The sequence below is a fragment of the Canis aureus genome, chromosome 18 (assembly GCF_053574225.1).
Source record: "Canis aureus isolate CA01 chromosome 18, VMU_Caureus_v.1.0, whole genome shotgun sequence".
Taxonomy (NCBI): Eukaryota; Metazoa; Chordata; class Mammalia; order Carnivora; family Canidae; genus Canis; species Canis aureus.
Window position 1 is genome coordinate 19,131,948 of NC_135628.1, and position 12,879 is coordinate 19,144,826.

The 12,879-nt window shown below is 39.2% G+C and overlaps 1 protein-coding gene and 1 pseudogene across 6 annotated transcripts in view; both read right to left on the reverse strand.

The window, feature by feature from the left end:
• Positions 1–1,670: 1,670 nt before the first annotated feature.
• LOC144288282 (large ribosomal subunit protein eL42-like) lies at positions 1,671–2,190 on the reverse strand (annotated as a pseudogene).
• A 759-nt stretch (positions 2,191–2,949) lies between these two features.
• CREB5 (cAMP responsive element binding protein 5) overlaps positions 2,950–12,879 on the reverse strand; it is a 494,841-nt gene continuing 484,911 nt past the window's right edge. For 5 of the 6 annotated variants that reach the window (XM_077856412.1, XM_077856413.1, XM_077856414.1 and 2 more), the window contains 2 exons: positions 10,490–10,598; positions 2,950–9,570 (listed from right to left, as the gene is read on the reverse strand). In XM_077856412.1, the coding sequence (XP_077712538.1) occupies positions 9,407–9,570; positions 10,490–10,598 (273 nt within the window). In that variant the 3' untranslated portion in view covers positions 2,950–9,406. Of the gene's footprint in view, positions 9,571–9,883; positions 9,913–10,489; positions 10,599–12,879 lie in introns of all 6 variants that reach the window. The other variant, XM_077856415.1, reaches the window with a different exon arrangement.

Here is a 12,879-nt window from a genome sequence, read left to right on the forward strand (position 1 = left end):
TCATCATTGTCAGTAAGCCAACTTAAGTAGAAGAGTGCTCATTTAAGATAACGCAAATGCAGTGATGGTAGATCATGGACTTAACCTGTATAAATACTAAATATCACACTTAGATATTCAGGACAATTTTCTTGCTGTAATATTAAGAAATTAGAAATGTGTTGTGAATGTAGAATCTTCCCTTTTTATTCATTTTTAAAAACATGTAGGCAGCTCTTTTTCTGAGAAAGTGCAAGTGACTTATAGGGGACCCTTTGTAGCCCATTGTGTCTCTTTTGATTTATGGAAGATTGCTGACAATGCTATGATTCAGCCCCCAGTTGGTACAAGGAAATATGATATAAAGAAGGACATAGTACTTGACAATATAAAAGATGAAACTTAGTGATCACTGAAAAATTTATGAATTAATTTTCAGGTTTAAATACAATCATTTTCATTATTATTATTGATTTTCTAGGTCTACTAGCTACTATTTTTTTTAGATGTGATAATGTACCCATCCTTTCAGCCATTCTGAAAAACCATCTATAGTGGCCAAAAGAAGTAGCTTCTTAAGTGTGCAAGTCTAAACCCAGACTCTAGATTTTTAAAACTGATATATTTTTTTCTCTTTTGAGGCCTAATTTTCATGGTTGTTTTTGATAAAATCAGCCATTACTGCCATGGGAACAGATCTCACAAAGTGTCTTGTTTTCAATTGCTTTGAAAAGGTGGCTCATAGTGCTCCAGAGTTTTATGATCTCATGGTGAAGATACTTAGGTTCCAAACCACAAGGCAAGTTGTCTTGATAAAACACTGTTTTTGTTAGATAAGAAAATATGTAATGCAAAATTAAAATCTGATCCAGCAACCAACCAATAACCAACCACAATAGCGAGTATAAGATAAAAGGACATTATGAAGCTCCAGAGACAAAGGGATGAAACATAGAATGGAGATTAGAGCTGTCTATCTTCAAAGTATAAATGTGGGATCATAACAATTTTTTTTAACCAATAGTAATGGCTTTGAAATTGCAAATGAGTGTGGGATGGGCATTAGAAAGACTCTCATGGGAACTATGAGTGTAGTGAGTGGTCCAAATGTAAATGTAACAGATGGGATTGCCATTAGAACAGCAGTCATCCTCTCCACCCAAATTGTTGTTTCTGTCCCAATTTCAAATATCCTGTCAGGCTATGTGTCAGATGACACATCCTGGTACTTAATTTTAAAATATGACTGTTGTGGCCATAGGACCAGGTGGTTGGGTCAGAGTGTTCTGAGATCAAGAAGGAAGACAGGAAACAGAAGATTATCCATTCCCCAAATATTTATTGTGTGCCCATTATGTCTGGCTGTTCTAGACCTTGGGTGACCAAGGTGAATGAATAGCAAACCAACCCTTGCTCTTGTGGGGCTCACATTCCGCTTAGAGGAGACAGACAATAAAAAATTACAACTAAATAAAAATTATGTTAGATGTTGGTAAATGCTATAGAAAATAAAGTCTGTACAAGGCAGGTGAGGGGAAGAGTGAAGGTGGCATAATCTTATAGAGGATGGTCAGGAAAGGCTTAACTAGTTGGGAGGCAGGTGAGGATGTGAGGAAGACATTTGAGAGAAGAATATTCTGGGTAGAGGGAACGAAGGGCATGTGAAAAGGCTCTCAGTTGGGTGGCTCAAGGAACCTCAAGGATATCAGTGGAGCTGGAGAGGTGTGAGGGGGAAAGATAATGATAGATAAGCTCACGGAATTAATGAGGGGCAGGACATGGAGGCCTTTCCAGAACTTGGTAGTAAGGAATTGGCTTTGCTTTTTTTTTTTTTTTTTTTTGAAGTGGACATAACGTCAAGATTTTATTGTCTTCATAACAAAACATGAAGCTTAGAACTGGATCACTTGGCCCTTTCTCTTCTTATCTCCTCCTAGTTCAAACTGCTTGCACCTCTTAATAGCCAGAGTTCTCTTAGATCTGCAGTTGGGCTCAACGCATTCAAGCCTCAGCACAATGTTCTTTGTAGTTTTAGCCTTTTTCTGGAAAAAATGGCTCAGTCTGCCCACCATAGCCACTCTGCTTCCTGTCATAACGCTGCTTTCCCTGGGCATAAAGAGAATCTTTGCCTTTCTTGTACTGTGTCACTTTGTGGGGTTGCTTGCCACACTTCTCGCAGAAAGTCTGGCGGGTTTTAGGAACGTTCACCATCTCTGCGAGAAGGCTATTGGCACGGAAAGCAGGCTTTTGCTTTGAACGAGGAGAGAAGTCCTTAGAGGGTTTTGAGCAGTGGAGGGACATGATCTGTCTTCCCTTTTCAAAAGTTCCCTCTGGCTGCCAGTTAGGAGAGTATCCAATAATAGGTGAGAGATGCTGGTAATTTGGACAGAGCTGTAATAGTAAAGCCAGCGATCAATGGTGGTTGGATTCTGGCCACACTGATGGATCAGACATTAAATGTAGGAGAAAGAGAAGCATGATGAAAACATTAATGAAATGGATGGAGGGAAAGAAGGTAGAAGGGGATGGAAGGGAGGAGGATACCTTGAAGAGTGCACACTCAATAGGGCTAAGACTATCCTTAGGACTTTTCTGTAAGTCAAGCAAAGAAATCCAGGATTTGATTGCCTCAGTGGCCAGCATGTGATGCTTGGCTCCTGGACATCTTGAACGTGAATTTATGCTGGCTGTTTTTCTGGACTGCTAAAATCTGTTGACCCCAAGGTGAAGTTTAGTTGGCCTACTCGCTGTGATTGTGTTAGGCTGGTGGCCTTAGTTGGGATGTTGGATGGAAGAGGCAGTGGGAGCATAGTGGTGGTCTAGGAAGGAGAAAATCCCACCTCCTTCTGTCCCTAGATCATCATGACCCTGGAAAAGCAAGCCTTCGTTTACAAGGCATGAATGAGACCATGTGCAGGATAGATACCATTATCCCCAAACCCGAATTTCATCATACAAAAGTTACATGTATTATTTGCATTTGAGTGCTTTATTATATTGGAATTGCAGTGATATTATTAACATTTGTACAAATGCACAAAATCTTGTCTCTTCTTGCTCGAAAGAGATGTAAAAATCTGACCTCGTTGAACAGTCTTAATGAACTCATTGTCCATTGGTAACAATAAATGTGTTCACGATGCAACAAAAAGCTTAACATAAAATTGAACATATTAAATGCTGCAGCAAGTATTTACATGTATGTACCCCCAATTTTTTTTTCTCCTTCCAGTAAGGAAGGTGGTTGCTTTACAAATAGACAGACAAACATAAATGCTTTGCAGTTTACAATTACAAACAACCCCCCCAGTCCAGAACTTAAAGTGACAGCACCTTTTTTTGGGACTTTCTTAGTTAGCACTTACTTTGTACAGTGCTAAACTTTTTAGGTTCTATTTTTGGACAATATTTATATTCCAATTGTCCTAGAACACTGTGTTTGAACGGAGCCATTTTTCTGGGCCTTTTCAGAAGATCCCAAACCCCATGTCCCCGCCAGGGAGAACATTTCAAGCTTATCATTTCTCTAAGACAAACCTCAAAGGCAGAACTCCTCTCTCTATGAGGCAGGTGTGATTTAGCAGAACATAGAAGGAAAGAGGGTGAGTAGGTCTCCTCTTCTACTGGCTGGCTGGTTGGGAAGGGTCCCTTCTCTGAAACCCCCTCCACTGCAGCACTGCTGATAACTTCCATTATCTCCGGCCTATGGCATTGGTATTCTAAAGGAGCCAACTAGAATCTAATGAGCTTATTGTGCATAAGATTTTAATGATATACTTAAAGCTAATTTGTTCAGGTTCCACATTCTCAGTCCTGAGGCTAAAATGATTCTGTTTTTTTTTTTTAATCCTAGAAAGTTCTATAATATGAAACTCAATGTAAGAAATCCTAAATGGCTTAAGAAGAGCTTTCTAAATCCTGGCTTCTAATGAGCTACATATTAGAAGTTGGTCGAAATACAATAGCGGATCGTTACTGATTCCCCTCTGATGATAAGCTTGGAAATGTATCAGAGTGCCACTTAAGAATATTAATCTTTTAACAAATGCTGGCAATTTGGCCTTACCCCCCTCTTCAACTTGTGGTAAATAGTTTCTTTTTTTTCAAAAAATAGACAATTTATAAGGAAAAAAATATATAAACACTCTTTAAGCAATTTGGCTATAAGCATTACATCACTGAAAAACTCCCCAAGAAATAGTAAAATATTTTGAGTGGACATACACTTTTTCATTTTTTCACAACATGATGAGCTAGGGTTTTTGTTTTGTTTTCTGTTTTTCATTTCTTTGTTTTGGTATTGAATTTTACGAGTAGGTTTATTGCTTCAGTGCCTTCTTGTCCTTTCTCAGATTATCACTGTAAAAGAGAGGTGCTGTCCCTAATTATGTCACAAGGCAACATTGTATTTTTGAGACCTAGGAATGAAATAGACGGGGCCACTGTTACTTCAGCAGCCTCAGAGAGACCACGGCTGGGACACCAGTCCACATGCACCATGGTGCACAAAAGAGTAAGTCTCCTGGCTCATTCAGGACACTTTGGTTTGGAGGATGAGATAGAAAACTCTTAAGTGTAGCTTAGCTGCTGCCTCACATCTGTTGCATAATATAACATTAAAAAAAAAAACATGCTATGAATAAAGGGCTAAAGAGTACAAACTGGCTCTTCTCCTTGGTATTCTCGTAGCAGGCTTAATCTAGGCTGATGTGAGGAACATGGCTTTGCTAGGATACTAAGGAACACACGCACATGTACCTGGTGCAAATATTCTGTAAAGTATTTGTAAATGATGCAGCTCAGAGCCTTAGAGGGAGGGTGGGGAGGTGGAAAGAGGAGAGCAGGAGGCAAGTTTGAGGACAGGGAGGGACTTTTGAGAGAGAACAGGAGAAACAGAAAGGGGTCGAAAAAGCTAAAGTGCAATTTTAAAATATAAATTATTTTAAAAGCAGAAGAGAGACTCTACATTGCTACTGTTCACAGAGGCACAGTTTTATTCAAATTTAAATGGGTTGTTTCCTTTTCCTTCTCAGATATGCTGCATAATGGAACTTGAATGGCTTCAAGCTACTGCACATTGTTTGGGACGGACAAAACGAGCACTAAGGAAGCTGAATAGTGCAAGGCATTCTAGGAAATTGGGGTGGGGCAGGGAGAAGCAGAGATGAAGTTGTTTCTACACTTGGACAAGAAAGCTGTTCCAGTTATAGTTACCGATTCCCTTTAGCTGAACTCTGCTTCCTAAGGGAAAAGAGCTTACTTTTTAAAAATTAAAAAAAGAAGAAGAAGAAATAAAAGTTTTTAAAAAACTGTTCAGAACACAGATTAAAAAATAACTCACAGAGCAATAAAAAATCCTTGAAATTTCTATGCACAGAGATCTAGGCAAAACACTTCCACCAAATGATGGAGAATAGCCATTTGAAACCCTGAAAAATGAAGATATACACAACTAGAGTAGTTTATTATGAACTAATACTTTAAAAACAAGTAGATCCTACAGAAGAATACTGTTCAAATGGAATGTTTTAAAATAACATTTATTAATAAATATCTTATAAAATTCTAAATTAATAGATTCCTGTTCAAATTTTTGCTTTGGTCCTTGAATTCCACTGTATACACACATACATACATATATATTTTCTTAGATGGTTTTTATTAACCAGAAAGAAGCACATTCTATCCTAACTGGATGGCTAGTTTTATAGCAGTTACTGATGCTTACAACACCCCAGCCCAAGGCTGGTCTTTCACCGCAGCTGGCTTCAGATTTTAATGGCAAACTCAACTGACACACTAGAATTTACTAACAGGCAACAAAACCACCTGAACATCCACCATCGGTGCCCCTCTATTCAGAACATGCGCTGTATTTGATTTCTTTGACCGGATGGGCTCCAAAGGGCTTTTGCCCCAAGTAAGTCACCCTAATTATCACAGTTCATGCAACGACACCACACAAATTGCCATCTCCCACAGGCCGCGTGAACACTGGGACTCGCTCACACTGACGTGGAGGTAGGAGAGGGATGAGTGGGGGTGGAAAGGGACAAAAATCAGCTTCACACAGGCTTTAACATGAGGACGATCATCCGGCTAGGATTTCTCTCTACCTGTCCTGGCATCAAATGTTAGGAAATGTCCTAAGGAGGAATAATTACGAAGTGGACGCCTCAATTTAGGATCGCCTGGTGGGAAAATGCCATCAGGTCTACTTATCTAAGCTGTCAAGTCCCATCACATACGGTGAGGGGAAAGCGATGTAGAAATTTCCAGGTAGGCTGGCAGTGACTTGAAAGGCAGATGCTGCCAATTAAAAAAAAAAAAAAAAAACATGCATGAATGAGGAGGGGCAGTGTTGCAGGGGTTGCAGGGGCCTTCCCTCCTCAGGATGGGTGTGCTCCGAAGGTCATTACAATGGATTCATGAAGATCTAGGTGGATGACCCATTAATTGAGTGGGAGAGGAGAATGGGGCAGAAAAAAGATGTTTTCCCAGATTGGCAAAAAAATGTAGGGCACGGAGGGATTTTCAGGCAGGCTGGTGAAGGCTGGACCTTCCAGTGAAGTACTTAATACTGATAAGCCGAGTGTTGGATTTGACCAATGAGCCTTTCTGTTCAGGGTTTCAAGATGCTCTGACAATGAGCTGGCGTCTTCCATTTTACTGTATTTCCACACTGCTAATGAATATACCTAAAGGCTCTAAGTATAACAAGAAGACAGTTTATTCTAATTATACATTGAGGGCCGTTTGCTAACGTGTGTGTGTGTGTGTGTGTGTGGTTGGTTTGCCTACTTAGCATAAAAAACAGACATAATTGAGCTCTATATAATGCACATCAGTCAAACTGTCAAGTTGCTGAATTAAGAAAACTCAGGCAAGTTCTTCACTACAGAGGCTTTCAGTTTAACAACTAAATATTCAATCAAGAGGTGGAACAGAAGTAAAGTAAACCATAATTTTAGTGACAGCCCACTCCCTGGACATTCTGATATTACCAGTGGATTTTTTTAAAAATCCATTTGATTAAGTGCTATGCATGCAGGAAAGAAAGAAAAGTTTTTGTTTACTTAAAGCAAAAAATAAAATAAAGATGTAAAAATTTAAAACCCGAGCAAACAGTTCAATGAGCTTTTCATCTTTTTTAGAGAGACACATACATGGTCCTAGAAAGGAGTTTTGAAAAAATTAAACTTAATATCAGTATACAGATATACCTTAAATATTTCTTAGGAAGCCAGTTAGGTTCAACCATTTAGCTGTTACTGCTGGGATGCAAAACAAAATAACTATGAATTCAGTATTTAAAATACTTAAAAAAAGATATGTTTGTCTAAAATATAATAGAAAATTCTTTTCATTTGCATTTTTCTTTTTTTCTCTCTTTTTTTTCTTTTTTGTTTTTTTTTGTTTTGTTTTGTTTTTTGGGTTTTTTTTTTTTGCGTGTGTGTGTGTGGGTTTGTTTTCCTGTTTTGTTTTTGCTTTTGTGTTGATGTTTAGACCACATATCCAGTCATGAGTTTCCCTGGACACTCGAAACTTTCTTTTGAAAGCACTGCATACATAAAAAAAATTGTTGATAAATACTGATTTAAAAAGCAAGTTATTAGATAAAACTGAAACTAGTTATAAAAATCATGCTTCACGACCCTCGTATTGTCTTTTTTCTCCAAAATAGATTCTTATGCTATAGTGAGAGATAAACAAATAGACACACACCCACACACATCACATCTTTCCCTTTTCTGAACTCTTATAAAAGCTACACCTTTTGTAAAATACTATTATTCTAAATCCCATGAACGCGCGCGTGCGCGAACACACACACATACACACACACACTGTGTTAGGAGGTCAATCAAGCATTCAAATGGAGATGAAACACCAGCACCTGTCTAGACTGCTGGAGGAAAACATTAGCCCCGTTACTTGTGAGATGTGATATTAAAACATTAGCACAGTCGAATGGCTTGTTTCAAGGAGGCACAACCGTGGTTTGGGACTCTCTGCTTTCTAAAATGGGCAAGTCGATGAAAGTTGCTGAAAATATAAATCAGAATTATTCAGAAGAGTGGAGAAGCCACATCCATGGGATTTTTTCAGCAGCCAAAGAAGGCTTTGGCTGTTCTGGGAGGGCTGAAAGCACCCCTCTGGAAACGTTAGGTTTTCTTTCTTTCTTTGTTCCTCCAGTGGTGTGTCCACTTTCACCCACCATAACGGCAAAGGCAGTTCCATAGGCTTAAGAAAAAAAATAGTAATAAATCTTAGTCTATTAGCAGCTGATGATGGAACAATGTGATCTGTGTAGTGAATAGAGAGCCCTTCTGAATTATTATATAGTATATGGATTTTCAACCTTATAGACAGGCCATATAAAACCAGTTGTAATTTGAGGGTGTGATGTTATAGCCCGCATCATAATTTGGACCTTCACAATCGAGGCTTATAAGGCTCCCTTCCCTGGTGTCTCCACAGCTGGCATTCAACAGTGCTTCACCTATGGCTAAGCCACCTTTTATTTGCTCTGATTATTAAAAGCATTAAATCAGGCGCGTTAAACATCTCCTGCTTACCATTTTTGTAAAAAGCAAGAGCTGAATGAATCCAGCTGTGGATCATGGGCAAGGGAAGCGATGGCTAGATCCATATTTTTGAGATTTGCTTTTTTTTCCCTTTAGGAATTACTTTCTTCTTTACCTGCGATGCTAAGGGGCAGGGTGGGGGGTATAAGTCAGCAGAAAGTAAAAATGAAGAGTACACAGGGAGCCCAGGAAAAAGTGGAAATGGAAAGGAAGATTGGAGGAAATTAGAGGATAATTCGAGGAAGTGGACCAAGAAGAGGAAGAGAGGTGGCGAGATGCTCGGTGGTTTTATTTGGACATCAACGGATCTTATAATTTTTTATAGGAAGAGAAGAAAATATGGAATAGGCTCTGTGTTTATCTGGAACTCTAGCGACATCACAGCGCAAATTCAATATGTGTTATGATGTCGCCAGACTCACCACCCAGTTACCTTGCATCCGTTTACGTGACATCTAGGTATGCCTCATTTTGGCTAAAAGCTGCGGTTTAACAAGATTCAATGTTTCAGGCAAAGGGTTGGACTGATAAGAATGAAACCGTTTCTATATACAGAAAGAGTTCAGTTTATAAACAAGTTAACTGGTACCAGAAAATTGGAGAAAAGCACCAAAGCATTTCCCAAGCTGATAGATTAATTAATTGCATAACTCCCTTTTTTTCTTATATAACTAAGTATAAAAGACAACATTTCCATAATAACTATAAAAATGAAAGCCAGTCTCTGAAGGGCTGAGGAGTCTTCCAGGTCTGAGTTAATTCTAAAAATGCCCTTAAAAGAAGGACGCATGATATGCGACAGCTCTTCTTGGAGGCAAGGTCTGACCCACCAGTGGATTTTAAAGGATGGGATTCAGGTCTGTTCGGTGAGTGGTAAGCTGACTGAGGGTGGAGCTTCCCACCACCTCGCTCACTGCGGAGGAAGTGGTGATGGTATTATGTTGGATGACCTGCTGCTGAGAGCAAGCTGGGACGGGGCTGGCAGGAGGACTGCTCTCCGGACCTAGGAAAAAGCACACACACACACATACCAATATAGCTCTTCTTGGGTGGACCTGTGGGCTACTCAGGAAAATATTACTACGTGTTTACTAGAAATAGAAGAGTTTCACACATTTGCTCCTGGACGTTAATTTCAAAACTTTATTTTAAACTGTAGTCAAAAGCTATGCCTTCCCACTTTATTAGCTACAAGCAAAGCCATGCTTTCTAGACCAGCAAAACTGATTTCATGTGTTTGAGTCTTGATATGTGAACTTCCCCATTTTTGTATCTTCACATAGCCATCCATATATCAAATGTGGAAAAATACTCACATGTGGTGGGAGAATCTGTGTTGCTCAATCTAAAAAATTATTTGAAAATAAATTGACCTTCAGCCATGAATCCCTGCTCCTCCCACCATCCCCCACTCAACTAGCATTTAACTTATTGACGTTCCAGATGCAGAAATTGGGGTCTAGAGGAAGGGGTTCACTTTACTTCTTGGAAAACTAAGACAAGGTCACTAGCTTTTCAGCCCAGTGAATAACAGGCAGCATAACTTAAGGCATTGCATGTGATTCACCTAATGCCTCTACCCCAGCCCATTTATTTCTCTGGAAGACTGCTAGCCCACTGGTAGTTGGGCTCCCGCAAGCTATTTTCCTACTGGCTGCATAATTGGAATTCGGTAGGAGTTTATAATGTGAAATGCCAGGGAAAGGCTAGCCAGAAATTTTTGGGAGGTGGTGGGCATGGTGATAGGGCCAGAAAAGAGGGATCCCCCAGTGCAATAGTCTGGCAGCCACTGAAGACTTCTAGTATGATATCTGCCCGGGTGTGCAATCTACACTTTACTTTTGCTCTTTCAATAAAATCCAATGCGAAATTAATGGCAAAAAAATTGGACACTAAGAAAAGAGAAAAAGTCAATGACTTACTTAGATATCCTTGGGATTCTTTCTGCATGGCTGTTATTGGACAGTCTTTATGCGTTAACAACAGCTGTTTCAGCTGTGCCACCTCATTTTTCAACATGGACACTTCATTCTGGAAAGAGACATATCAAAGCCATGTTGAAAAGACCAGAGAATACAAGTCCCCATGCACCTTCAACGATGATATTGGCAAACTTTTCTGTTGTGTCTGAATGACATTAAGAATAATATTTAATGGGATTCACTTGAAAATGTGTAGCTTGCCTTTAATTTGCTCCTCACCTTTACCTGGGACTTTTTGAAAATACCCAATTTAAATTCAAGAGCTGAATCCTATTAAAAGTCCAGAGCATACCCTTCAGGTGGTGGACTCTGGGACATGTTACTTGGGTGGGAATCTCCACTCTACACAACCTGGGTGACTCTAGGCAGGAAACGTAAGCCAGCTGAGCTTCAGTGACCTTGTTTATAATTGGGGATAAAACCAGAATAAAGTTCTTGGAGTTGTGAGGACGGAATGAGGCAACAGATGTAAAACATCAGGAATATTGCCTGGCACATACTGAGCAATCACTGAATTTAGCTATTCATAATAATCATCTTCACACTGTCTGATAAGCTCAGGTTGACACTCAATGTGATGAAAAAGTGAACGTGGAACACGTGGAACAAATGTTGATCCTCTACTGGTAGGATGAGGTCAGCCCAGAAATGTGAGGGGCAATGAAGCTTTGGCCACGATTAAATTAGTTTGATTGGTTCATTAACTAGTTTGGCTCATTTAAGCCTATGAATTCTTTCTGGCATCAATATCAGGGTATTGTGGATTCCGTGTGTGTGTGTGTGTGTGTGTGTGTGTGTGTGTGTTTCTTGTGCCTCAAATCTCCACTTTATGTAGTAATTCACAAAGACCGATTCATAGCTTTGTAGAATAATGTGCTTGGCACTACTGTCTGTAAATATAAATGTAGAATAGGTGGTTGGTTCTAAGGTGCTTCCACTTGATAAAAGTAAACTGTAAACACAGCACTATCTCAAATAAGCCATTTTATAGTTGTGATAAATAATACCCTCTTTTTGGCCAATGTTCATTTGTGGCTGCCAGGCATTGTACTCCACATGTGGGAGACTTTAAAAAAAACATGCACACAGAAAAGGGTGTTTTAACATTGCTGTCATTAAGTTGTATCTACACTTTCAATATGAACTTGGCTTTTCAGGCATGCATTTACCACCTAAAAAAGTAAGTTTGGGATTCTAAAAGTAATTAAAATATTTTTTTTGCGACTTGTTTTAAGGAATACCTCCCTTTTCCAAATTTATTTGCAAACTATATTATAGATAATAAAATGTTGAGTAACATAAGTAACAAAATAGTAAGAATCTTATCTACAAAAACCTTTCTCCAAATTTTACAAAATAAAAATGCCTGTCTGGGAAATTAGCATTAATGACAAATAAATCACTTAATTGCTCTTAATCTGCAAACATTCAGGAGAGTGAACTGCATCTCCCACCTCCAAAGGAGTATGACTGGTATGGGGCCTTATGAAAGCCAAAACTGACCCTTGTCAATTCTGGGGTCAGTGCAACCTTTATTTATAGGACAACTTATTTTAGCCTTAAATACTAATTCTTTCCTCTTTGATTTTAATGCCCATTTAAATTCAGACAGCCGTCCTTGCTTTTCCCAGATTCCCTTTGCTTAAAAATGGCATGTGTAAAAGAAAGTTAGACTGTTAAATAGAAGGCAACCCCTGGTTAAAAACAAAACAAACAAACAAACACAAAATGAAAATAGAGAAAAAGAAAACAAAATGAAATGTCATTATTTGCAACTGGATTCTAGATACAGCACTTTTCTAACCCCACAACTGCCAAGACACCTGCACTCTAAGGAGAAACTCTCAGCTGCAGATAATGCAGACAATCGTTCTTAGAAAATGGAGTCAAGCTCCAATTTTTACGATATCCTCCCACAATTTTTCTTCTGTGACCTAGGAAACAACAAATAAGGAAAATATTTAAAACAAAACCAAATAAGATTCTCTTGCTTTCTTACACTTCTAGAAGGGGAGAAAAAAAAATTCCCACCCGGTGGCCCTCTTGGAGAGGTTGATTTTATTCTCTGTTCCTCCCCAACTACATTCTGCTCCGTCCCACCTTCTCTAGGCAGTGTTCAATCTCCCAGGCACAAAGTGTTCATTGCCCCTTCCTTAAAAAAACACTTTGAATTCCGTTCTTTGGGCTTCTACAATCGCAAGTTGCTAACTGCCTGCAATACTTGGCACACCCCAAATTGTTTCACAGTACACCTTTTGCTTCCATGAGAGGCTACAACAGAACAGCACGGATCACCGCTATGAACGGCATATATAGTGTCTCGGCCTTTA